This window comes from Lytechinus variegatus, chromosome 1, assembly GCF_018143015.1.
Source record: "Lytechinus variegatus isolate NC3 chromosome 1, Lvar_3.0, whole genome shotgun sequence".
NCBI classification, from domain to species: Eukaryota; Metazoa; Echinodermata; class Echinoidea; order Temnopleuroida; family Toxopneustidae; genus Lytechinus; species Lytechinus variegatus.
In genome coordinates this window covers 8,118,874-8,146,671 of record NC_054740.1, presented here as the reverse complement: position 1 = coordinate 8,146,671, position 27,798 = coordinate 8,118,874, and the positions used below count along the sequence as shown (strand labels likewise).

The 27,798-nt window shown below is 36.7% G+C and overlaps 1 protein-coding gene across 2 annotated transcripts; it reads right to left on the bottom strand.

Moving 5' to 3' along the window:
- Nucleotides 1–1,888: 1,888 nt before the first annotated feature.
- Nucleotides 1,889–17,975, bottom strand: LOC121419020 (AN1-type zinc finger protein 2A-like). Of its 2 annotated transcripts, none has more exons than XM_041613403.1 (9): nucleotides 17,794–17,975; nucleotides 12,032–12,074; nucleotides 10,859–10,910; nucleotides 10,256–10,432; nucleotides 9,068–9,183; nucleotides 5,880–6,002; nucleotides 3,702–3,768; nucleotides 3,064–3,243; nucleotides 1,889–2,520 (listed from the first exon to the last, which is right to left on the bottom strand). In XM_041613403.1, exons 1-9 carry the CDS (start codon nucleotides 17,846–17,848, stop codon nucleotides 2,509–2,511), a joined length of 825 nt encoding a protein of 274 aa, XP_041469337.1. In that variant the 5' UTR covers nucleotides 17,849–17,975; the 3' UTR covers nucleotides 1,889–2,508. The 2 variants fall into 2 exon arrangements, with proteins under 2 accessions (XP_041469337.1, XP_041469256.1); XM_041613322.1 differs by having other exon boundaries at nucleotides 1,889–2,474.
- Between the last annotated feature and the right edge of the window lie 9,823 nt (nucleotides 17,976–27,798).

Below are 27,798 nucleotides of genomic sequence, written 5' to 3'. Positions count from 1 at the left end.
TTATTGAGCTTCAAATTTCATTTCCTAAGCTTTAAAATTATATATGTTAAAATTGACCAACAATACCTATTACAAGTAGTTGACTGAATGCAGAGGATATTCAGCAAGAGCTTAAAAATAAGGAGAAAACAAGGGTTGGAGTTTGGGTTCACTCAAGCATGAGATGTGCATACTGTGTAATCTCAGTGCCTTCAAATTTTTACAGGATGAAGAAGAATTACTCTTTCAGATAAGCTTTTTTCTTCTTTTTTGACAAAATTACTACATTGTATTTTGGCTATTGACAGAGAACCTTACCTGCCAACTTATTGGTGGTTTGGGGGTGGTAGGTCACATTTGTCAGCACATTTGGTGCTCAATTCATTGTTAATGTCTGGGAACAGTAACGTCGTTGCTCTCTTCCGCAATTTAATAATAGGGAAATTAAACAACAGTAAACAATTTTGACATGTTCGGCTTGCCATAATTTAGCCACAACTTCAGAATACGGGCTAATAACAACTGAAACCATGGGAAGGGGAATCAAAGGTTATAAAAATGAAACTCCTGATTAATTATTCATAAACTACAATTAATACTTCTACATGCCATGTTTGATTTACTCATGCATTCATTAAATACTTAGTGCATTCACATGCTGTATGAAACTGTCCAATTAACTACTTTAACTGTGTACACTGGTATACAGCAGGTTTCAATGGAATCATTGTGAAGTTTGTATTCATTTCATGATGGGATAGGCAAATAGCACACGCGAGACATACACATACATTTGAGTCTCACCTGCATTATGTAATATGATGTAGCAGAGTGTGTGATTTTTGACAATGAAAATGCAAAATAAATCTTTTTAACTTATGAACATAAAATGCAATGATCCGAGACCACTATAAAGGGTCATGGCCATGGATACCCTATCCATCAGCTCAATGCGCCATAAATGGCCTTCCAAATTTTTGTTGCCCCTTTTCATTTTCTTCTTGTAGATGGAATGAAGAAATAGAAAAGTGGCTTTGCCATTAAAATATATGTAATGACATTTAAGGCCTGCAATTTGATACTTGTAATGCTGCCACCATCGGAAAAGTAATGTCCATGCCTTACTTATTCTATGCAGGTGAGACAATAAATAATTTCATACTTAACCCTAAATAGACTGGGCTATTTCGATGCCTAAGAAGACTGGGGGGGGGGGGGGCATTCAGCCCCCCCTTATGATCTCGGCCGTCGATCGCGAGGAAACTTGGCATCGCATTACCCATGGCATAATCTACAAAACTACAAGATCAAATTCTGTGAAAAATGTCATTGCTAATTAATTATGCTAAGTTATGCGTAAAATCAAAATTTTGCTTTAATGAACTAAATAATGCCCCTAACATGCTAATTTTTGGTACACAGACACTTTACATGAATCTGATCAAATATACTTTAAAAAAAAATCAAAATCACATTTATTTTCTTCTGTATTTTATTGTTTTCTAAATTTTTTATGTATTTCCTTGTTTTTTCGACTTTGTTTTTTTATTGTTTTTCCAATGGAAATTGTCAGGGACTTTATTTGGACCATAAAAATGATGGAATTGATCGATTTCAATCAGTAAAAGGAAAAATAATGATACATTTATGAATTTTGGCTAAAAACTCTATTTGCATTGGATTTGTACACAAATTCACGTTTTGTGCAATGTTGGGTCTGCATGCACTTACGAAATGTTGCGTAATTTTTGAACCGCGTACACAGGGGTTGCAAATTTGGTATCAAAAGTTGCGCGAGACTTGAATGTAGAAAGTCAGTCAGCGACGTGGTCAAAAAATTTCGCGGATTTATCACAAAAAATGTAGAGGGGGGGGGGGGGCTGAATCAGCCCCCCCCCCCAGTCTTTTCAGGGTTAATTTAACATTGATATTGTAACATGAATGTAAGGTCATTAATTCTGATCCTGTACATCTTTTTCACAGAGATTTTCCAGAGTGTTATTTTTTTGTTCATACACACTGTATAAAGCAAGAAGAAGTGAGGAAAGGGTTGGGAGTGGGCAATTGGTTAAGATTGATTATGCATTCTGACCATTTCCCTTTGACTCTGGTGAGTTGGATTGGGTAGGTTTCATATCGCTTTCTTCTCTCATTTCAAACTTCAGCTTTTGACAATAACGACATATAACTTTTGACAATATGACCCAAATATCCCACATATCATTTTCAGGAAGTTTCAATGTTGCAATATTTCAAAATTCAATCATGCAACCCTTAACATCTTGCTCAATGAATGAAATGGCAAAGGAAGATGTTCCCAGCGTTAGCATCGGTCATGAGCTGTCTTCACATGATGAGAGAATAGCCTAGCTGTCATGACTGGAATAGGCACCAAGCTACTAGCAATGCTGATTGGTCCATTCAGTGGGGAGGAGTGGCCACTTGACCAATCAGGAGAGAGAACACTTAGAATCACTTTCAGAATCTTGCCGTTGCTGTATGGAACAGAATCAACATTATTGAGCAGAATTAATAGACGACCTGTGTAACAAACCAAAATAAGGAAAGTGGGAAATATAAAAACATGCAAAATAAAAGTATAAAATTGTACAGAAAATAATAAAACTATTTTTATGAATTGAGTTTACAACTAAAACATCCCAAAATGCAATGTTTCTACACAAAAAAATAAAAAGAAACAGGCATTCATAAGGAAGTTATATGTATCAATATTGAGAAGTTACCCTCCACTTCATCACACCTGAACGAATAATGAAAATTTTGAATATTTCATCAAACAAAGAGATGAATTACCACTTATATTTTCTAGACACCATCTGAGTAGCATTACTGCGATTAGTCGCTTATTTGAAAGAACAATTCTGATTGGTTCCCAGTCAGTCTAATGAGCAAAATGTGCATGCAACGATGATCATGATAGGCCACTTCATTTAGCAATTAATCGCTAACCTTGTTACCGGACCCTAATATCAAAATAAAATCGTTCAGGTCATTATTAAACTCTAAATATGGTTTATATAAAATCAATAATCCCATTTCAAATGAATAATTCTATCTTCTTACCTGCCGCCTGCGACGATTCCTCTCTTCCTCCTCGCTGGCAGCCAGCGCCCTGGCTAGTGCAAGGTCTTCATCCTCCTGCTGTAGTGACCTTGGATTCACAGGTGGTCTTGCTGACTTGGACGATTGGTTCTCTTCGGCTAATGACATCTGGATGGCCCTAGCCATTGCCTCGTCCTCTGACTGAATCGAAGGAGAAGGATTAAAACAAATGTGGTTTTATTGTACATGATCTTGATGATGAGCAGCATTTGTATAGTGCCATTTATTGTTGGTTCCCCAAATATGATCTGGGTTAACTTCTAAGCCCAGACTCAAAAAATATCTAATGTCGCATCATCATTATCTCTATTGTTTTAAATTCCTGACACTACAGCTATTTTGCCCCTCCCCCACCAAAGAAAAACAAACCAACCCCACAATTTTAAATCATTAATCATCATGTGCAACCACGTGTACAATGTAAGATCACTTGAAAAGTTTTGTGCTACTGACCACTGGTGAGTGTTTCTCACAAGATGCACATGCTACAATGACCTTGATTGGACATTGCACACCACTGTGTAGATGTAAAGTTTATTTTGAAGTCAAGGTACTGACCATTGAGAAAGGGAAGGACTAAAATTCCTTGATGTTCTTACCATGCCTGCTTGCATTGTACTATCTACACCACGTTGTCTTCCTGCTAGCAGTCTCTCTCTCCTCTCTCTGCAGAGAAAAAAACAGGAATACAAAAACAAGGAGATTATGAATGACATCAAGACTGGTATTTATATTGTAAGGGCAATTGAAACACCATGAGCATCTACTTGAGATTGTCAGTGCACTCCATGAATTTCATGTATTATTATTATAATAGGTTCAAGGATGTAGCCAATATTGAGTGCATATACAAGTCCTGTGTTCATGCTTTGCTTCTATGCAACCTCCCAGCCGTGCATTCTTGTGGAGAACTGTGCCATTTTGAGACGCCATCTCAAATATGCATCTTTATGCACCCAACCTCATGGCCTGAATATCCAAGAGGGGAACGACTGATTATTCTTTCCTGTTTACCTTCATTTATATATACTTTTAATTTTTTCCCTCGACTCTATTGAATAGTTTCTTCCTCTACTTTCCTCCCATATCTCATACAAGCTCAGCTCCAATTTTTCCTTCCTTATTCAGGCAATATAATAATTATTATATTCTAATTTTTTTTTCTCCACTCACCTCTTTTAGATTCATCACATATTCATTTTACTTATTTACATGTATACTATGCTTTCTTCATAATACACCCCCTTTCTCCTACAACCTCAGCTTCTATATTTGCTTTTACCTTTGTAGGCAATTTGCTTCCTCTTTTTCACATAAACAGGTTTTTTTTTTCCTACTATATAGTCTTATGGGTTTTTTTTCTCCCCCCCCTCACACCTAGCGGATTACAATATCAGTTACACCATATGTATATTTTCATTTTTTCATATACATTTCTTTTTTGGATTTATTTATTTATATATTACTTATAGATAAATATTTACACTTTCTTCTCTTAGTTTGTTAAATGTATACTTATATGTGTTTTGCACATTATCAGTTGTTCCCCATTCTTTTCCTTTTTCCCACTCTTATGCACCAGTTTATTATGCCTTTCTTTGTAACCTGTTTGACCCACCTCTCACTAATTCTCTTGCTATTAATCTCTTCCTCATACCCTCTATCACTGTTTTGTTCCAGATCCAGTTTGATGTTGCCTGCCTCATTATGTTAATCCCTCTTGGCTGAGGTCTTTCATTGGCCTTACTTACACTAACTTCCCTTTGTGTCTGCCTACTCCTTTTCTTTCATCCCCTTCACTAACCTGATTGGTCTTCTCTACTCACTAATGCCCCTTTTGTCTCCTTGTTTCTAGTGTTGCTGTAGCTTGTCTGTGGTCTATATTATATGGTTGTTCCACTTAATATGTTTGTAATTTTGCCTCCAACGAAGATTCTGCTAGGACCGAAAACTTTCTAATTTACTCCATTGGCTCTCTTTTATTAGATAAGCAGTTTTCAGCAGCTTCTCTTTGCCATTGTCTTATTAAAAGGAAAGGCATCTTGGCGTTTACTTATGTGCACATATCAGATGTGCCTGTGATGTCATAATAGCAAGTATGTTTGACCTTTTTCATCTGCGTGATCCTCAAAAATTTAGAGGATTCAAACACGCTTTCCACTACAAATTCATATTGCTGACCTGTTTCATAAAACAAATAATGCATATTTTTATATTTGCGATGGTAGTGATGATGCTGGCATCTCTATTGTTCGCAATAAGCATGCAGGGCAAGAGCCACATGCGCCCGGGGGGGGGGGGGCACTCCGAATAGAATGCAAAGTGGGTATGTGCCGCGGAGGGGACCCCCATTTTTACACTCAAATTTCCGAGGTAGCATTTTTGTCTTATTGAGAAAAGAACAAAGAAAGCCGCTTCAAAGCATAGCATTTCCTTTTTATCAAGGAAAAAGAAGAAAGAAATCCGCTCCAAAGCTTTGCATATTTTCCGTTACGTCGTTCCGGCTGTATTGATCTGCTACAATGAGCTGCAATTTTGGTGAAAAGCGGCCACAAAGCGCTGTCTGACCTTCGCCTCTGCGCTAGCGCACCTGGCGTCCGTATTGCTAGGCTAGCTGCATGAACATATGCCCGTTCCATAGGGATTAATACGCACTCACATGTAGGCGACCATTCCAAGGACGCCCGTTTTCACTAATATTTGTAGTTCCGAAGCCCGTTATGAGGACCCTCTTTTTTACAATAAGCCCACTCTACTACTTTTTTGTCACAACCTACCTGTCAAGATCTCTTCCCAGTGCAGTCAAAGAGGTTTGCTGAGGCCGATTTCTAGATGATGATGATGATGATGATGAAGGCGCTGGCCTATTATTGACTTGTTGCCTATTAATTGCAGCTGCCCTGATGAATGAAATAACAACAGGATATTGGATGTATTGTACTACAACCATCAAATTCTATTAAGTGCTTGAATTATTCACATGTATTAAATCAGGGGAAAAATATTTTTCTCAAATGGGGTTCATGTTTTGAGTTGGTTAACTTTCGTATTAAATCCATGGTAATTCACACAGGTTTTTTTTTTACTGTTTTAATATATAGAGATTATTTTGGACATTTTGGGGCCCATTCACCCTCAGTAAGCCACCACATATTCAAACATAGAGTAATTCAATTTGCAGCGGACATTTTTTTCCCTTGGAGATTAACACACATATACAATGTATCTTTTGAAACCATTTTTGCAACAAAGAAAAAAATGTCATCTTAAATGTTTCTCTGGCTAAAAATATTTGAAAGACACATTTCTTCTTTAAACACCATCATTTTGTACAAAAATGCTCTAAATAATGATTAAAATTGTGGAACAACACACTACTTATAGAGCTTAACATTTTTTCTCTCAATACGAATGATTCTAAACACTGCACATTATAAATCCAGCTAAGTATATTCAGGTCCTCAGGCATTCATAAAATCTCCCAATCGGGTGCTTTATCTGGGTGAAGAGTGGCAAATGTTGATTAATGTGTTGCCAAGTGAAGCCATGGGTTTTAACCCTAAAAGAGCCAGGATATTTGGACCCTTCTCACAGCCGAGGGGGGGGGGCGGATTCCGCTCCCCCTGAGATCTCAGCTGTTGATCGCACGAGCGCTGCAAAAATTTGCACAGTGGTAGTTGGCAATAAAATCTACAAGGCTGTATGATTAATTTTTCTGAAAAAATAAGATTAAAAAAAAAAAAGAATTGATTATGCTTATTGCATTGACGCCCAACGGCGACAATGCATTGTTCTTGTTCCATATTCCTATTCCGCAATCTTCTTCTTCTTCTTCGTCTTCTGCCAAAAATCCCATTCACTTAACACATAGAGTTTGTTAACTCTGCCCAGGCCACGTCCCTCATCCAAATTCAACCAAATTTGGCAGGCATTGTCTCCAACAACCCTAGTTGTGCACCTCCTATTTCATTTTCCAAAATCACTCATGCATGACCGTGCAGGCGCCATTTTGTAAATTTCAAGTCTATTTGCATACCATTCCTAATCCCGTCCAAACTCCCGTATCCTGCATGCTACAGAATTCTAACAAATTGCAATAGATAGTCCAAGAGTTGCTCTATCATCTGCGACGTATAACTTGACCTTCAAAATGCCATCTTCATGCCCTAAATTCAAATCCGAAATAGCCTTCCTTCAAAAAGTCATATTTATTGAAATGTAAAGTAAAAAAATCGTAAAATGGCCATAACTTTCTTGTTTTTATTCATTTTGAGCTCATTCTTTCAGGAATTGATTACGGTATCATAACATATGCTACTCAATTTTTACGCATCACTGATTTTCCATCATTGAAATAGCGCCCTCTAAAGTTTCAAAAACGCTTACATTTGAAAGCTCATTGCGTCATGCGTGGCCAAACCCGTACCCTTTTTTTAATTTAGGGTCTTCAAGATATGCCCTTTCATGCCATTAAAAAAAATATATACCTTACAACTGACGAAATATCTGAAAAATGCTCCCGAAAATCAGCAAAATACCCTAAAATGCACTTTAATGTCAGCACAACTTCAACTTGCTCTTATTTCCTTATTATTGAAGCTTATTCTTTCTATCTTGGCTGATATGAGTATTGATATATACTTCAACCGTTCATCAACCTTTTGTAACAGAAACTGACAAAAATCTGACGTCAGCTTAAAATTATTGTGCAAAACCTTCATTTTTAATGTCTTTTTTTATAATACGACATAGGTTAAAACAGAAAATTTCAAGATAAGTCAATCTGAACATATGGTATACTGCTCACAATGGACACATTTTCAACAACAACGTATAGGGTACCAAATGGTCTAAAATTGTTTACTCCAGAATGTAACTTCCTATGGAGAGCAAAATGTGCTACAATTCAATTTGATTAACGTGTAATTTTTGTAAGTCCTCCCCTGCCACCGTTCCTCATCCAAATTTATTCTAATTTGGTGGACATGTTATCCATAATTAGTGACCATAACTTTAGAAATAGCACCCTCTATTGCAAAGTCTTAAAATAGTTGAATTGCCATAACTTCCTTGTTTGAATTTATTTTTGTCTCATATTTTCAGGGTTTGCCAATTGCATCATTTCACATAATCCAACTGTGTTTTACGCATCAGTGGCCATTCCTTTAAGAAATAGCGCCCTCTAATATTTTGAGAATGTATATCATCTAGAGTTTTCTCTCTATCTCCTTCTGTTTCTTGCCCCCTATTAAATCAGAGACGTCAATGCATGCACATCGTTCTGAAACGATTGCAGTTCTAGTTTATGCATGAAATAAAACAACTGCTCTTATTATTATTATGGCCCCCGAATTGCAAATTTTTTATTTACATACTCTTTGTAGAATTCTGATCAAATGTACATAAGAAAAAAATTGGTACCACAATTTTTCCGTATGTCTTTTACTGTATTTTAAATTTTCTTAAGTATTTTTCTTGTTTTTTTACTTTTTATTTTTTTCATGGAAATTGTTGGAGACTTAATTCTGATCATGAACAAGATAAAATTAATTAAGTTTAATCAGTAAAAAGTAGAAATAATGATACATTTATGAATTTTGGCGAAATACACAATTTGCATTGGATTTGTACATGTATTCACATTTTTGAGCAATTTTGGGTCTGACATGTGTTACGTAATTTTGTAACTGTGTACCTGGGCATCGCAAATTAGATCTCAAAAGTTGCGCAAGACAAGTAAAAAGTCAGTGAGCGGCACGGTCAAAAAAATTCGCACGGCGGATTAATCACAAAACATGTCGAGGGGAGATTCTGCCCCTCCCTCCCGGGCCTTTTAGGGTTAACCCCAGAATATTTGGTTCAAAGTCTAGAGACTTATCCAGTGATCCACACATTAAGTCAAGGTTGTACAATGTATACATTTTTTAGTATTTGACACAATGGTAATTATCATTCAAGATCTCACCCTTGTTTAGATACATTTTTTCCCGAGTTTTGGAAGCCTTGACAATCATGGTCCACAGTATGCCGATGCTTCAAACAGAAGTTCTTATGACAGGAGGAACATAAAACTGGAACAAGCTAATTAAAAACAAAAATAAAGATAAATCGAACATGTTACCATTGATACTATTTTGACACCAAAAATAATTATAATAATAATATATGTAATTTATTAGGCGCTATATCCATCTCGTAAGAGATGCTCAAGGCGCACAAGTGAAGGGGGAGCAAACAATGAAGAATAACAAATAACAAAAAATAATTGACAATATGAGTTTAAAGTAGAGGTAAGTTTTTAGCTTAATCTCAAATGTTTTGACATGCTTGCTATCCCAAACAAACAAATCAAAGAGATAACAATTTTCAAAACAATATTTTATTATCTATTTTCCACATTTCAAAGTCAACATAATGAAACATCATTATTGAGATGTGGGTCAACACAAGCAAAAACAGCTGAAATCAGCTAACATCTAAGAAGTTGGACTCTCACATTCCTTAAAAAATCATTTACAAAGATTAATACAAATGAATGCATAATAAACAGAATACTAGTAGATCAAAAAAAAATACTTGTATAAACAGAATACTAGTAGATTAAAATAAATACACAATTTATCTTTTCAAAATTTCATTATTATTTACTTAATTCAGAATTAACATGGGAGGTTAGCAAAATTCATAGACTTTTGAAGGTTACCCCAACTTGCTATCAGAAATAATGGGGGAGGGGAAGGGGATAATAATAAAGACATGGCATGCATTTACAAGCAACAGCAATATTCTACAGCACACTGTATGTCACATTCTATATGTGCAGGATATACTGAACATTTATGAATTGTGAATGTAACTGGGCATCACCAAACTTCATAGAAAATTTTAAGCATGATGATTTATTCAATTACATGACATTTGCTCCAGCAACAATTGCTCCACTCTCAGTTCCACACATTAATCGAATGATCATCTTCAACCTTTGGTTAACATTATACCTTACCTTAAAAAACCTAATCCCAAACATAACATAAAACATTACCCATAAATCTCAGACAAATTAAAGCCTGGAGCAATTGTAACAGGAGCAATTGTCGCGTCATCGATTTATTCACCCATAAGGTGAATAACCTTATGGTGAAGACAAACTCACTTCTCTTTGCTTGCATCCTTTCTTGGTACACCTGTTGGAATAGACCTTTCTTTTCTTGACAGCAGGGTCAGACTGGCACTCACGGTCTATATGATCGGACACGCCTATATCAGGGGCTTCCCCTCGCTTCACTGGTACAGGCTTATTACACAGAGGGCACACCGGGACTTGAACATCCTTAAAATTATAAAACAAGAAAATTGCAAGTTATGATTGGTATTAAAAGATCATACCAACAATGACCACATACTCTTCCATGGAGTGTAAACTGCTTACTCACTCACTATACATCAATCTGCATATCAATAGGCACATTCCAAAATGCAAAATGATTGATATAATAGGATGAAAAGGAATTCTAAAAAGGGACCATGTTTTGCTATAAAAAAAATGTAGTAAACAAGCATTCTGAAGATTACAATGGGATTAACTTAAAAGAAAAAAAAATCAATTGATTCATAGTTGTACACTAAAAGTAGTAAAGAAACACCATTCAAAATTGTAAAGTGCATACAATACAGTACAAAAAAAGGGTAATTTTATCTCTATGTAATATTGTATAATTTTGATCATGTAAGCAAATAAGTTATTAAGGAATCTTACCTTCCTAAAACCTGCTGCACACTTATGCTGGTCATATCTAATGTGGTTCTTGCTAAAATGAAATATAGAAAATTTGAACACCATGAAGAGTCAAATTTGCAAAGAAAAAATACCAACATGTTTTTAAACAATTGCAATAGAAATGACTGTGTGTTGATTGAAATGGGGGGGGGGGGGGACTATTGCTCAAATTTACACAAAAAATGACCATTGAGATCATGGAATGCCTTCATCTTATTCACATTCAGAACTAGATTAATCAGAACAACATCCCCTTAATCATTGAAGGTTGTGAATTCTATTTTTTTTTCATAAGTCAGAAAGAAGATGAATGATCCATTGGTTGCTTCACATCACAATACTTCCAAGAAATCCTTCTGTTCTGAGTTTCTAAACATATCGTCGGCCTTATGCCAAAAGGGCCTTAACTGCTTTTGGCCATTCCGAGATAATGGCGTTTATAAAGGTTTTGGCCTCTCTAATAATCAAAAGTTTGTGGTCGTTTTTTGCTTTTGAAGCCAATTTCGATAAACGTGTTAAGTTATTAAGTTTTACATGAAATGTGTTAAATTTATTATAAAATATTCAGAACCCCTAAAATCGGGTTAAGGCCCTTTTGGCATAAGGCCGACGATATATTCTTTGGTTTCATCTCCTACGAAGATGGCTACCCATCTTGCACATAGTGTGAAAAACCTATATCCCATTACTCCAAAAAAGATGTATTTATTCCCTGAAATACTGGGAATTCCATTTAAAAATAGACTTTTGTTTTATGATACTGCACAGATGTGGTGTTGATTACAAGATTCTCATTATTTTCAAAACTGAAACCATTCAAAGTCGTATATTTGTTGAAAAGTGTATTACTGGTAAAATTCAATTATCATTTATTAATATCAAATTTTGGGCATACACGTAGGTTGCCTATACAGAGGGGAACGCTGTCTGTAGAGTATAGAGGATGTGAAGTGAACTGCTCAAATCGGTTCCCAACCCAGAAGCAACTTTTCTATCATACAGTATAGTAATGCAGGCAAAATGATTAAGATTCAACATTCCTACATGTACTGCAGGCCTACTTATTAAAGTAAACAATCACAGACTGCTCCAAATGCTTTAATCATCCGATGAAGATCAAGCTTCAAACAAATATGGTATGTAATTACTTACCAGAAAATATTTGAGCAGGAATCACATTTCATTGGGAGAAAATCTGCAAATGAAAAGAGAAATAAAAAATCCTAATATTATTTATTATAAATCATGATGGAAAATAAGGACAGCCTTTAGCACAACGTTAACCTAAAGGCCAGTTGCGTACCTAGGATTTTCCACAAGGGGGGCAAAACCGTCCGCCAAAAATTTGACAAGAAAAAAAAAAGGTTATCAATCACAAATAAAGGATTTTGTAGCAGAAAAATAATTTACAAGCAAAAAAAAAAAAAAAAAAATATTTCTAGAAAAGTTTCCATCTAAAGTTGCCACACACCAAAATTTCAAACACATCTGGGCCCCGTCTTACAAAGAGTTACTATCGATTGGATCAATCGTATTGGAATCCAGATCAGTGTCATAGTTTTTTACAGGAAATTTGCAAAATGTCATGTGTAAACAAAGGAGAACACACCAAATTGTCAAGAATTCAATGACTTTATGGATATACATTCATATCTAGAAATTTTTTTGAACAAACATGCCTTTCATATGTTGACTTTGCTGGCTTTCCATAGTTGCGATTGATCGGATCAATCATAACTCTTTGTAAGACGAGCCCCAGATGTGCCATAGAACCCTTCATGACAACTATTACTGTATTGCTCCTGGGCAAGTTAAATTGTCCTAGCCATAGCCAAATTATGAATATGAGAGACAATATTCAAAATATGAAGTACATGTAGGAAACAATCTCTCCCTTTTTTGAAATTTTTGATTGGCAAAAAAAATCAAACAATAACTATGCAATTTTTCCAAACTGAAATATATTCCATGATTGCCCTCAGAAACCTGTATTGTGTGAAGACAAGAAACTATTTTTTGAATGAAAACAAAAGTAGATCTATGGTGAATTTTTCTAGTAAATATGAAAAGGTGAAGGGGGTAAATTTCATAAGAAATCTGCTAACCACATTTTCATTTGGCATTGAGGTAATATAATACTAGAATTTATCAGAGATTTGATTTTACATCTAATCTCTGGTTTGTTTTTTCAGTTTTTAATTTTCAAAAACCCATCCTATTAACTAAAGCTGGTAAAAATCTTGGGCTAAACATCAACTTTAGCACATATTTGGCAACCCTGTTTCTTTAATTTGGGCAAAGCCTCAGTTTTGCCCATGATTCCGCATTGAACTGCCAAACTTTGGCAGTTCAATTGATTTTTTTCTTGATTTGCTAGATGAAATCCTGTCTTTCCTAGTATTGGGAGTGATGCTACCTGTGTGTATAATTATGTGATTGGTACATTAATAGGATCATGATTCACGAGCTGGCTTACGAAAATAAGAGTGGTTGTTAAATCTTGGGATTCAGAGGCATTATACACATATGGCAGGCGGTTCAAGGCTCAATGATGAAGAAGTATACCGTATTAAGGGCACTAGTATTCTACCCGTTTGGAGAGTTTCCTCAAATATATAGAAATATAGAAATTACCTGAACTTCAGACCCGTCTTTTTTCCAAGAGCATATGCTGGTTGTTCTTTTTCTTCAACCAGTCGCCTGTGTGCACTGGCGATCAAATTATATGGCGATGGGTTTTGGCACTAGTATTCGATCCATCGGCACTAGTATTCAACCTAGCGATGAAAGATGGCCCTGTCTCTCAATCTGCCCTTGTCCCATCCCAATATGGACAAGACCATTTGAGACGAGACCAAACAGGGAATTAATCAAAGGCAGAGACTTACAGTTACATATATCCACTCCTAGTACCAATGAGGTCCAAACATTACATGTATGGACCTCATAGGCGACATCAGTGCTAAAATGGGTTAGAGATTTATGTGGATCTAAATTTATTATAATTTCAACAAAAGTACTAGCTAAATTTGAGGCTTTTGTTGAAATTTTGCTTTAATGATACATTTATGCTTCATTAAGTAAAAAAAAATTGAAAGAAATGAAGGGAACTTACATTTTGACGACTTTTTCCTGATTTTCTTGGCAGTTGTCCTTCACTTCTGACTCTCGATCGGACCTGATATGCAGATCACGTATACACGTTCTCGTCAGGTGATCGGTCGGTTATTCTTTTCGCCAGATGTTGATAATTATATATTTCATAACGCAGCGTTCATCGCAAATTTAGCTGAAAGAGATTGAAGTTGAACAGCGCAAGCTTTAATTTATTCAGAAATAACGTTTGATTGCACAAGTTTCGCCTCGGACATTTAGGATCATTTGGTCCCATATTGGCGTAACTACGGAGGGGGGGGGGGGGGTGTCCCTACCACCGTCCACACCGGGCGTCCACAAGCCAGCAATTATCTTTTTTCTCTCTTTTTTTAACCAAAATGCTTCCCCCCAGAAAAAAAGAACCAGGGTTAAAGAGAAAGACAATTATGATAGAGGAACACAAAATACTTTATTTTTCAGCTTTTAATGCATCGACTTATAATCAAATATTAAATGGAGCTTAGAACATTTTTTTAAAAAGTCAATTAATAAAAATATTCCGCTCTTCGGGATTTGAGCTTTCATGAAATATTAATCTTTTTCATGATTACCGAAAATACCTCAAATGTCCAAAAAAAATTATCGGTGTATTAGCTGATACCTTGCGCCCGCCTTAATTATTTTAATGTTGAGATACTTTGCTTTAATTTAATGAATTCCTAAAAGCATTAATTCTCAGATCATTTGTCGCAATCGAATGATTCGATTGGTAAGCTGGTTGTATAATTATTATGATTCATGAATTGTTTAAAATGTGTCTCTCTATCAGTTTTGAATATTTAAAAAAATGTCAGCTCGTGCTTTTTGCTCGCAATATTTTGATTAGTAAGAAATTCTTGTGTATGCGAGTTTGATACATAAATAACTAGAGAGAGAGGGGGGTGTCCCTCAGCTACTTGTCCTTGCTTATTCCATATTTTTTTATTATGCTCGTGTTGTGAGTATTTCAAAGTCTTTTCTTTTTCTCACCCTTTTTATTGTCTCGGAGCTTCCCTCTATTTCTTTGCTACGATGTATAGCCCATCTTACTTGTTTCATTTTTTTATGTTCTCATTTCAATGAAAACATTATTAAACTGACGTAGAAGACTTTATTACGAAATTTTGACATTGTTTTGTTTCATTTGTTTGGCTTTCTTTTTTTCTTCTCCTCATCTTCTTTTTCTTCTTACTTTTTCCCTTTCCTTATTTTCTCTTCAGTATTTCATTCAGGTATCCGCCAATTTATACAACACCAAGCATATAGAGGCGGATAATCAGTGAGGGAGCATGACGGTGTGCCGCTCTAAAAAAAAGGAGGAATATTGGAAGAAAAAAAAAGAAGGGATGGGGAAAAAATAAAGAAAAAAAAAGATGATGATGGCAATGACGATGATGAAAATTATCTTGGTGATGATGATGGTTGTGGTGATGATGATGGTGATGCTAATGATAGTGGTGATGATGATGATGACGAGATGTAATTTTGTTATGTTGTCTTTGAAAAAATTAAGTAGTGCAAAGTTGAATTCATTTAAAGTTTATTATGAAAATAGCAGAAAAAAAATTGGTATGCGTTCGAGGAAAATCCATCCCCCACCAATCTTTTTCAAAGGTAAGATTTTTTTTTTGCCCGGGGGGGGGGGACATTTCCATTCAGGAGTGGATACCATGCGCGACCATGGGGTCTCAAAAAGCACCCTAAACACGTAATTTCCATATTCTGAAAATGCACCCCTTAACAAGTATTGGCGTGTGAAACCCTACCCTTAACAAGTATTGGAAACAAAACGATACTCTTGGCAAATATTCCCTGAAATGAACCCCTAAACAAGTACAGGAATGTTTTATTGTTACGGGTCCTTCGATCGGTCGTCGCTTTACCTTATTTGGTTTAGTACGACCCCACCTTCTACACCTCGCGCAAATCGGACTCTAAACACGAAGTGTTGGAGCAAAAAGGACATCCTTTATAAAACATTTTGATTTTGTTTTATCATCCCCGCAAATTAGACCCTAAACACGACGGTTTTCCTAGCGAATTAATAGATACCCTTTTTTCGTTATTTTTGTGTTTTTGACACCCTTATCACGTTACGTAGGTAACGTGCCCTATCCTTTTTACGTTTTTTTTTTGGTCGCGCATGGTATCCACTCGTCAATGTAAGTGCCCCCCCCCCGGGTTTTTTTGTGACGGCGTAGGCCTTTGCAAGCAGCTATTATTATGGTAAAAAAGTAAATGAAATGTCAAGAAATACATGATAATGATTTTTATGGTACATTTTAGTAGGCCTATATCAATTCATACTTGTTATCAAAAAGAAAAAAGTGGGTCGTTACGGACCATTAAAAATGGGAAATTTGGGCATTTTATATTTAGGATAGAGCAACTGCTCGTTATAGACGTCACAATAAATCAAGCATTCTAAATTCTATCAACTCCATTTTTTTGTTTCATAACACCTTCATCGATATTTTGAAATGATTTTTCTCATATTTTCATCATCTTTTTATCAGGGTGAAATTCCCCTTTAATTTACAAAACAGATTCGCAAACAATATCAAGAGTAGTGGGAGGCAAGGGTGGAAATCTAAGGTAGGGGACCAGGGGCTGGAAAACAGGCAAAAAAAAAACAAAAACAAACTAACAAAAAAAAACAACAAAAAGGAAGGTTTATCACCCCCAAAAGAAGGTCGTCTCGTCCAAAATACATGTTTTACTTCGATTTAAATGATGTAGGCCTATTTCTTTCCATCATATAGTAGGGGGACATTTGATAATGTGCCCCTACTATTTTGGGTTAGGGGGAAGTGTCCCCCTGGGATTTGCGCCCATGTGGGTGGGGGGTGCTGCACCTCCTTTCGGAATCATTATGGAACAGTGTGAATAGTCGCTGTGATTTCGATCTCATACCTATAAAAAAAATAGAACAAAAGAACGCCTTGACCACAGGCCAAAATGCCTAACAATTTTTCCGCGGCATTAACAACTCTCGTAAGGGGCGCTCCATTTATAAATAGAGTTGCATGTGTAGCTGTCTATGGCAACAGAATCCATCGCAGAATTGAAGCCAGAAGCGTGGGAATTTGGCAGAAAATTCAAGAAAAGAACCGGTGAGTACCGATTTAAGAGTAATTATATATTTATTAACATTTATTGAATCATACGAATAAAGATTTTTTACGGAAAGAAAGCTTAGTTCTAAGCTAGAGCTGCCCAAATGCGCGTGAGTGGAGTCTCAGTTTCTTAACACGGGTAAGTATTGCGGTGTCGCCTAGAGTGCATATATCTAGATCTAATTTAGCAATCTAAACCCTTTTTGAGCTTTGCTAGCTTTCCTCACTAGGTTGAATACTAGTGCCATACAGTGCAAAAGGCTTTCACTGCATAATTCCATCCTCCGCACATACAGTTGACTGATAAAGAAAATACCGACAACAGATTACCCTGGGCCTGGCAGAGTGAGGTAGGCATGGGTTTCATCATGTTCAACCGATATTACGACTAGTCTACTCTCCAAGATAAATAAATAAGATAAATTCCCTATTTCTAAATATTTTGGGGAATATGTCAAAATCTTTGAATTTTGCTGGGTTGAATACTAGTGCCCTTATGGTACGTCAAAATATATATATAAAAAAACATCATCATGGAGTCCTCAGGCTCAGTCAAAATACACCGGTACGGTACTGTAGTCCCACATGTTCTAAAAAGTGTGAGGTAAAAGTCACGAATGTTTCTGATATATTATGAGAGTTAAATTTCAAACCAAACCTTACCCAATTGATTACATGTTGGCTCATGGCAATTCTGACCGAGATCGGGAAACTCCATCTTCACTTTTGACAGGAATAACGTCGACTAAACTTTTAAATTCGGAGCTGTACGTCCGTTGGAGAAGCAGAGCGGTCCAAAACGGAAAACAGTACAAATTCTGCTGACGTCACGCCTGTGTTGTCGTATGCAAATTATATCACGTGAGCGGGGATACCCTCCAAACGTCATGATCTAAATATAGATTTCATCTCGAACTCGTGGGAATCAACGAGAACCATGACAATGCAATATGAAGGTCCTCCTAAAAACCAAGGGACGTACGTCTCCCTCTGACGTCCCTGCTCTAACCACTCCACCCCATCCCTTTTCCTTTTCTCTGCCCCCTTTACATGTATGAACGCATTCAAAACATTATATTAGTGATGGGAAGTCACAAAGTATGGCAGTGTACCGGACACCTATATTTCAGTACTTTAATAAAAGGAAATACAATCACGAAAAATTCGCACTTGCTATCCCAATATGAAAATTATGAATATGATGAAATTATTTGATATTCACCAACCATTTTATTTGCATCGCACTTGCTGCGTACCAAATTACATCATGATTCCGGACGCGCACCGGAGGGGTAAAGATATCCTTGATTATAATGATGTAAGAACAAAAATCTTCGAAAATTTAGGTCTTGCAGCCCCACCCACCCCGGATTTTTTTTTTTTTTTGCAAACGTCCATGAATAACAAAAGCTGGGATGAACCAGAGAACTTAGCTGCCATCTCGATCTGATTAGTAACAGGTAATGGGAAGAAGTTTTGGAGTCTAAAATACTTAAGTGCATATGAGCTGAGACAAAACGCCTGCCAATCATGCCAATGAAAAGGAATAGAGGAAAATACGGGGCTGTGAAAATATCTTAAGATTATTTTTTTTTAGTAGAGCTGTACTGTAAGGCTTGTTTTTTCTTTTATATTATTTATTTACATTTTTATTCCTATCTCAGAAAATATTAGTCGGGTCAAGTAAAACTTTCACAGATGATTTTATTTTTTCATGTCTAAACATTATCTCTAAGTTGCTTTCGAGTAGGATTCACCATTTTCACAAATTATAAATTATAATCCTCTACACATGATTTTCTGTGTGTAATTTTTTGATAACATGTCTATATTGAGTTGAAATGACCTTGGTATTTTATTTAGGGCACTGACATGTTATCACTGTATTTAACTCAATTTATTTTAGTTGAAAATGAAATAATTGAAACAAGTTTTCATAATTTAAATCTGTATCTTTAAACTATGTTTACTATTTCAGGGATGACTTACTCAGGCAACAAGTACATGAGATAATGACGATCTCGAGATGTTATGGTTTCTGGGCTTGACAGCTATGACATAGATTCCCTATGTTGCTCGAGTAACTATATAGTGTTCACGCCCGTGATATCGGGTCCGGTCTGAGCCCGGGGGGCCACTTCCATTCACGAGTGGATACCATGCGCGACCATGGGGTCTCGAAAAGCACCCTAAACACGTAATTTCCATATTCTGAAAACGCACCCCTTAACAAGTATTGCCGTGTGAAACCCTACCCTTAACAAGTATTGGAAACAAAACGATACTCTTGGCAAATATTCCCTGAAATGAACCCCTAAACAAGTACAGGAATGTTTTATTGTTACGGGTCCTTCGGTCGTCTGCTTTACCTTATTTGGTTTAGTACGACCCCACCTTCTACACTCGCGCAAATCGGACTCTAAACACGAAGTGTTGGGGCAAAAAGGGACATCCTTTATAAAACATTTTAATTTTGTTTTATCATCCCCGCAAATTCACCCATAAACACGTAATCTTCATAGCGAATTAGATACCCTTTTTTCATTATTTTTGTGTTTTTGACACCCTTTTCACGTTACGTACGTAACGTGCCCTGTCGTGAAAAAGACATCCTTTTTACGTGTTTTTTTGGTCGCGCATGGTATCCACTCGTCAATGTAAGTGCCCCCCCGGGGCCTGAGCGTTCCTGGATGACCGCGCGTTTGTCAGCCGACACAGCCAGCATCATAGAGTTATGAACCTAACTATTGGTGACCACTATCAATTTGCCATTCGGTTTATAGTCTGAAATGTATATTCATTAAAAGGTCAAACGTTATCACACTATAATATGACGGAAAAGGGCTTATCAAAGGTATGTTTCACAGAGGATTGTGTTCGTCAAAAGACGTGAGGCTTGTTACAACCGATAATCCCGACCTTTCGTTTGAGGACGCGGACGCTTATTTACAACGGTAGTTGACTTTGGAAAGGACTTTTTGGGCCCGTCATCATGGTCGTAAAACTCAGTCCTGCAATGCAAATTGTGTGACATGAGATTTTTTTTTTCGTCGCATCTGCGACGGAAACATTCAATATGCGTTTCGTGTGCAAAATTCTGGTTGCTACTATGCTAACAGCGATTTATCCGATTGAGGACGACTTTCCAAAGCCACATTTGACTCCTCCTAGAGCTCGAGAGGCCGCTCGGGGGGGGGGGGGCCCACTTCCATTGATTAGTGGATACCAGTAGCGACCACCCGTAAAAGGGGACAGAGTGGGCTACGTTACGTATATAGGCCTATGTAACGTTATAAGGGTGTCAAAACGATGTTTAAAATGCTGAAATAAGGGATATATATTCAATACTTGCAGGGTTTCACAAGCCAATACTTGTTAAGAGATGCATTTTCATAATCTGGAAAAGAATTGCTTCCCTTGTTTAGGATGTTTAGGGTACTTTTCGAAACCCCATGGTCGTGCCTGGTATCCACTCATCAATGGAGTGGTCCCCCCGGAATTTGAATCTAATCCCCATTTCTGAATGTAAAACATAATGCCCCTCACATCGTGTGCGAGAGGCATATCGTTTGTGTATAAGGAGTAAACAAAAGAACAAAGAAACAAAAGAAACAAAAGGAAGCGAGTTCAAAGGTATCGCATATGATGTGTACATATCAACGCATGCGAAATGTTCGGCTGGAGAGGTTGATCTTATCCATGAAATCAATTGCCAGTACGTGATCCACCAATAATCCACATTAAATGTAATATCGATTCGATGGACTGTAATGATCTATATTTAAGCCTTCATTCAGTAAGTTTTTCCTCACTCAATATGTTCTCGATTTGTTTGAAAAACCACTTTCTTCTCCATGTCATAAATCTATTTTAGGTCCTGCATTTTGAATATCTCCAGCCATCAGTCTTATATACATGCATGTATGCGGTACGGGTGTCGCGGAAAGGGATTTTGCACACGAAAAGCAGATTTGTAGGGCCTGTAACCCCCCTGTTACACAAAGCTTAGCATTGATCGTAGAGCAGTTTTCTACGTTTGATTCTATTGACTGTAATGCACAATCAATCTTAAAAATCAAGTGTATGATTAAGCGTTAACTTTTGTGTTAGGGGGCCCTAATACTAGCGTCCGTGATGATTGCGAAAGGTCCCAAATGTCACATGTCGCAACGCATAATGTCACAGCGGTATTTTCTTCAGGACTCGAGCTACAGATAAGATACAAAACATGCTTTCACTTAGTATTTTGAGACACGAAAAAGAGAATGAAATTATTTTGAAATCAGGATTACTCTTTGTATGGATATTTGTCGCTTTACTGCCATTTCGTCTACTGCCTTTTCCCCACTATCGCATGGTCTGATATCATTTCGTCTACCATTAGTTAGTCAACTATCAACATAGTCCAATAACCATTTCGTCTAATTACCATCTCGTCTAATAGCCAGTTGGTCTAATAGCCGTTGTGTTTATTATCATTTAGTCCAATTGTATTTTTTCAGTTGGTCTAATAACCACTTGGTGTACTCTCATTTTCGTCCATGTTCCATTTGGTTTAACTTCAGTTGGTTCGCTGTCACTTTGTCTAAATCCATTTCGGCTAACACTCATTTGGTATCGTTGCCACGGTCCAATCACCAATAGGTCCAATCATTGGTTCTAGGACAATTACCCACGGACAATCACCCTTCCGGACACTAATCCCTGACAATTTTACCTACCCGAGGACAATTATCCCCTAGGACAATTTCCCCCCGGACAATTACCCCTGGACAATTACCCCCGGACAATTACCACCCTGAACAACTACCCCCGATGACAATTACCCCCGGACAACTACCCCTTAGGAAAATTAACCCCCCCCCCGAGGACAATTACCCCCGGATAATTACCCCAGAGGACAATTACCAACGGGAACAATTACCCTGCCCCGGGGACAATACCCCTAGACAAAGGGAGTGCACAGAGTTAGGGCCTAAATAGTAAAATTACAAGGCGTTCTTGTGTATATTATCTTTGCATTTTTTTTTGCTTACTGTATTAAAACTAAAGCCACATCTTAATCTGGAATGTGCACCAATTGTTTCATAATCTTGTTAGATGAATTGTTTTAAAATAACAGGTTTATAGGTTCTTCTTGTCAATAGTAGTGTTTGATGGTTTGCGTTACCCGGCTTTCAATATTTCTACCTGTGAAGGTGTCTTTTTAATGTTTTATCTATTTCCTGATTTTTTCCTGAAATTAAAAACCCCAAATGAATCAAGAAAAATCAGATCAATTGGAATCAGAAAAATTAGGCATTTGTGATTATTATGTCTGATCGTGTATTTTCATGAATGTTCAATTGTTCTATGAAAACTTAGTATGTGGGCCAGTTTACACATTTTCTGATGTACATATGCGTAGCTATATAGCGCAAGCCCCACCCCCATTTTTATGATGCAGAAGGCATTACTACACAAAAAAAAAGAAAAAGGCGGAAAAGTAAGAAAAAATGAAAAAGAAGAAAATGAGAGAGAGGGAGAGAGAAAAAAGGAGAAAGAGCGATATAAGATAGAAAGTAATTAACATAAGATAAAGTAGAAAATATATTGAAAACCTGTGCCACCGACCCAGACCATTATAATGTTCACGCCCGGGTGGGGGGGGGCCACTCAGTATATAATAATGTGCCGCGGAGTGGACCCCCATTTTTACACTCAAATTTCCGTTCCAAGGCATAGCATCTTTGTCTTATTGAGAAAAAAAACAAAGAAAGCCGCTCCAAGGCAAAACATTTTCTTCTTATCGAGAAAAAAGAAGAAAGAAATCCGCACCAAAGCTTGTCATATTTTTCGTTACGCCGTTCTGGTCGCATTGATCTGCTACAATGAGCTGCAATTTTGGTGAAATGCGGCCGCAGAGCGCTGTCCGACCATCACCTCTGCGCGAGCGCACCCTGCGGACGTGCCGCCGGGCTAACTACATCATGCACGCATGTCCGTTCCACAGGGATGCAACAACACTGACACGCTAGCGATCCGTTCCAAGGACCCCGTTTTTTTGTCTCGCCCGCGGCACACCCCTACCACTTTTTTGGTCGAGTGCCCCCTATCCTGGGGGTCACGCTTGATTCGATGCCAGAGAGAAGGTGGGGGGTTTTCCGGGGGTAATTGTTTGGCGGTAACTGTCTGGGGAACCATTGTCCTCGGGGGCATTTGCTGGGGGGGGGAATGTGTCTGTGAAATATTTGTCCAGGGGTGATTGTCCGGGAGTAATTGTCCTCGGGGGTAATTGTCCTCAGGGAGTAATTGTCCGGGGTAATTGTCCTCGGAGGCTAAATGTCAAGAGGTGGTTGTCCGGCGGAAGGTGATTTTCTGGGGGGTAATTGTCCTAGAACTGGGGATAGGACCTATGGTGATTGGACCCATGGCAACGATACCAAATGATTGTCAGCCGAAATGGGTTTAGACAAAGTGATAGCTAACCAACTGAAGTTGGTTAGCTATCAACCAAATGGAACCAAATGGAACATGGACGAAAATGAGAGTACACCAAGTGGTTATTAGACCAATTGGCTATTAGACCAAAAGGTAATAGACGTAATGATATTGGACAAAATGGACATTGGACCAACTGAAAAAATACAATTAGACTAAATGATAATAAACACAACGGCTATTAGACCAACTGGCTATTATACGAGATGTAATTAGACGAAATGGTTATTGGACTATGTTGATAGTTGACTAATGGTAGACGAAATGATAATCAGACCATGAGGTAGAGAGGAAAAGGCAGTAGACGAAATGGCAATAAAGCGACAAATATCCATACAAAGAGTAATCCTGATTTCAAAATAATTTCATTCTCTTTTTCGTGTCTCAAAATACTAAGTGAAAGCATGTTATATCTTATCTGTAGCTCGAGTCCTGAAGAAAATACCGCTGTGACATTATGCGTTGCGACATGTGACATTATGCGTTGACGATTTGCTGCGACATTATGCGTTGCGACATGTGACATTATGCGTTAGAAAAACTACGACATTATGCGTTGACTGCGACATTATGCGTCGGACGCTCTTGGCATAATGTCGCAGATTGCGACATTATGCGTTGGTGCGACATTATTGGTTGTAACAAGGCTTACTATGATAATATAATTTTTTTCATTTTTGACAATGGAAATAACAATTTTTTGCAGAAAAGTGCCTTCATCGTTTACTTTGTCCTTGAATAATTTATTGTCCCCTGCCCCCCACTTCCGGCACCCTTGTCAATAAAGGGGAGAGCCCATATTTTCTCCGATCGGCCCCAGTGGCGTAATGAGCAAAACAATTTGAGGGGTTTCTATTGTGTAAAAATTGATAGGAAGTTCTGGATCATGAATTTTTTTTTTTGGGGGGGGAGCAGGGGTAAAATCCCATGTCCTAGCAGCAATTTTTTAGCTTTATTCTTATAAACAACATTAATGTGCAATAATTTCACAAGCCTTTTTAAATAGTGTGAGCGCGAACTAAACAATTTTTAATTTTCATGTACTTTGTCTGAAAATGAAACATACTAGGCTATGTTTGTAAACCTGAACAATATGCGTAGGCCTATAATTGTAACTAGATAATTGATTTTTTACATTTTTTAATGAATTCTGGCCATGTCGAAAAGGGCCCTGCTTAGGATGTTTTTTCAGTTAAGATGATACATATTTCTATGATTGTATAATGCGAGCGCGAAGCGCGAGCCGAAATTTTTTGGCGTTCTGGACTAAAAAAATTAACGTTCTATGCACTTTTTGTAATCATGAAAAGTCAATGCGAGCGCGAAGCACAAGCAATTTTTTTTTGACATGAAATATTTTTAAAATTATTTTTCCAAGTCTTCCCCTCTCTTATTTTAGTCACTCGTCTTCCTCTTCTAATGTTTCCCCCTTTTCTCCTCTCTTTTCCCTTCTATTTTTTTTCTTTCTTTTTCCCTTTTTCCTCTTTTTTGCTCCGCTAATAGGGGGCCCCCTGGATCCGCCTATGATTGAAATTCGGCAAATGCAGGCCCATATTTTCGTTAGAAAATGTATCAATTGTTAATGAAAAACTAAGTGTGATATTTTAAGCATTTTCTGTCATTTTAGAAATAAATAAAGTAAAACTTGGATTGTTCCGCCTTGTTTTGGCAATCTTGTTCTTTGTATTGCTCTGTGTAATTGAATTGCGGAAGTGTTACCGTGCGAAATTGTTTGCGAACGCAGTAATATGCGCGTCCGGAATCATAATAGTGTCCGGCCATGACATTTAATTCGGTTTCCCCAAAGAGAGATTGCTTTTCAATGTTTTTTTTTGGCCCGCTTGTTCGTGAGTAGTGGGATGCTTCTATACTTTGCAATTAAATTATGAAACAAAACAATTACCCCCGCCCCCCCCGAAAAAAATCAAATAGTAGGCCTATCAGGGACAGGGTAATCGAGTGCTTATTAATTCAAAACATTTTAAGAACAAATAAAAATGGAGAAAGTTAGAAAAGGATGGCCTACATAAAGCGGTGAAAACTATTTTCAGAATTATATTATGTTAAATCTAATACAAAGTGATTTTTCCAGAAACAAATTTTGCTCTCTTGTTTTTATTTTTTTTAAATAGAAATTTTGCCCTATATACTATATCTACCCCTCATGCATCAGCTCATTACGTCACTGATCGGCGGTCGATGATATCAATTAGTTGATCGTTATAAATATTGCCAGTCTGAAAATATTATTATTTGAACACGACAGCGGTGTAGCGAGCCTGAAAATTTTGAGGGGGGGGGGGGGATAGAGCATATCAGGCAAATTTATTTTTAGTTCTTGGTATTTTTTTTTTAAGTAAACCTGATTTCATACAACGGGAGATTCGGGCTGAGAACTTTTATATCTAAATAATTAAAGGAAAATCAACATACGATGTGCAGTTAATATGCGCATCGTCATGAATATGCATTAGGAGGGCTGATGGTGTCACATCCCCACTTTCCTTTTCTTATTTTATTACATGAAATCATAAATGTTTCATTTTTTTCATATTATGTGTAAATGATGTGTCTTCATTACGATGAAATAAGTTGCGGATAATTCACTTAATCAGTTTTCAATCAAATTGTTTTAGTTCTTGATAGAAACAAATTGAATAAACCCTTTTTTTTCATAAAATAAGATTTAAAAAAGTGGGGATACGACATCATCAGCCCACCTAATGAATGTTCATAAAGACATGACTAGAACTGTTTCACAGGAATAAAGCAAATCTTAAAATTCAGTAACTTCGTTATGTTATCCGACTTTGATAAATTTGTAAAGCATTTCGCTTTGTGACTTTTACTCTTTTAATTGAGATATAAATATCTCCAGCCTGGAGCATCCGAGCAATAAAAAAAATTGACATTATTTTTGAAGATCCAATTTTTTCATAGATTTTCAAATGATATTTCCGAAACTATACATATTTCAGCACTTCTTAATTTACTTTTCCATTTTTTTCTTTATTTTTGGTCGTGAAAAATTGGGGGAAAGCGCAATGAAATAAAATCAGACAAACAAAAACATGAAAAAAATAAATAAATGATAGGCAAAGAACAACAAAGTAACGGTAGTTTAGATTTCTGAACTTTGATCGGTGAAACTCGGAGTTACTGAATATAACGTGTGCACCGCTACGCATACTCGTATAGGGACAAGTCTGTGCGCCCCTAGGGATGTAAAATTTAACCCGAATTTTGTAGTGTGTATTTTAAGGTATTTCATAGAGCAATTGCCTCAATAATTTCTTATTCAAAATCAAGAGAAAGATTCTCCTCTTTGTGCTTCTGTATAACAAGGACCCTAAACCGGCCTTACATGTTTTTGTTTTTTTGTGTGTATGTCCAAAAGTGAAACCAATTTCCAGAAAAAATCATTCTTTTTCAATGATTTGTTATTTTGTAATTATTTTTATGTTGATTTATATACTCAGTAAATATTAAAAGATTAAACAAAACTTTGTCGAAAATCTCCTCTGCCGAGAAACGTTTTGCTAGAGCAGTTGCCAAGACATGGAATGCTATCCTTCTTCCAATAAGAAATGCTTCCAGTTTTATTGGCTTCAATTTCCCTTAAGACATACATTTTCCCTCATAAACAATATCCCTTTCTATCTTGAATTTTGTTTATCATTAAATGTTAGATTATTATTCATACATTGTACGCGCTATGGTACCTTTTGTTTTTTAGCGCCTCTAAATTTTATTGTTATTCTTATTGTTATTTAAAAAGATAAAGAAAACAGAATTAATAAATTCAATTTCAGAATGTTAAATATTACCTTCTAGAGACAATTTGTACAAGTGGAAAGTTGTAAATACAATCCAAGCGAAATGGGGGGGGGGGAAATATTCAAGTTTATTGGAAAATTACATGGAGGATGATTTATTTTATAATAAAAGAAGAATGGTAATAACTACGTTTTATTGTTTAGAATTCATTACCTATTCTGTTAAATTATGTAAATCTTTTAATTTGTTAAACGTGCATTTTCTGGGACAAAAAACTTTTTAAACACGGCTTTCATTTTATTGTAACCTGGCTCTGTTCTCACTCCTCGTTTTCTTGGACTTATTCGCGGTTATGTTATGATTACTAATGTTCTCGTTCATGTGCGAATTTTACATGTTTCTACATCTTTT

Excerpts from the sequence above, each read along its gene's own strand:
- LOC121419020 (XM_041613322.1), bottom strand. The coding sequence starts at position 17,848 with ATGGAGTTTCCCGATCTCGGTCAGAATTGCCATGAGCCAACATGTAAT. Across the intron at positions 3,769-5,879 it reads CTGGGAAGAGATCTTGACAG|AGAGAGGAGAGAGAGACTGC; the intron begins GTAGGTTGTGAC and ends TTTTCTCTGCAG. Across the intron at positions 2,475-3,063 it reads GGAATCGTCGCAGGCGGCAG|CAACGGCAAGATTCTGAAAG; the intron begins GTAAGAAGATAG and ends TGTTCCATACAG.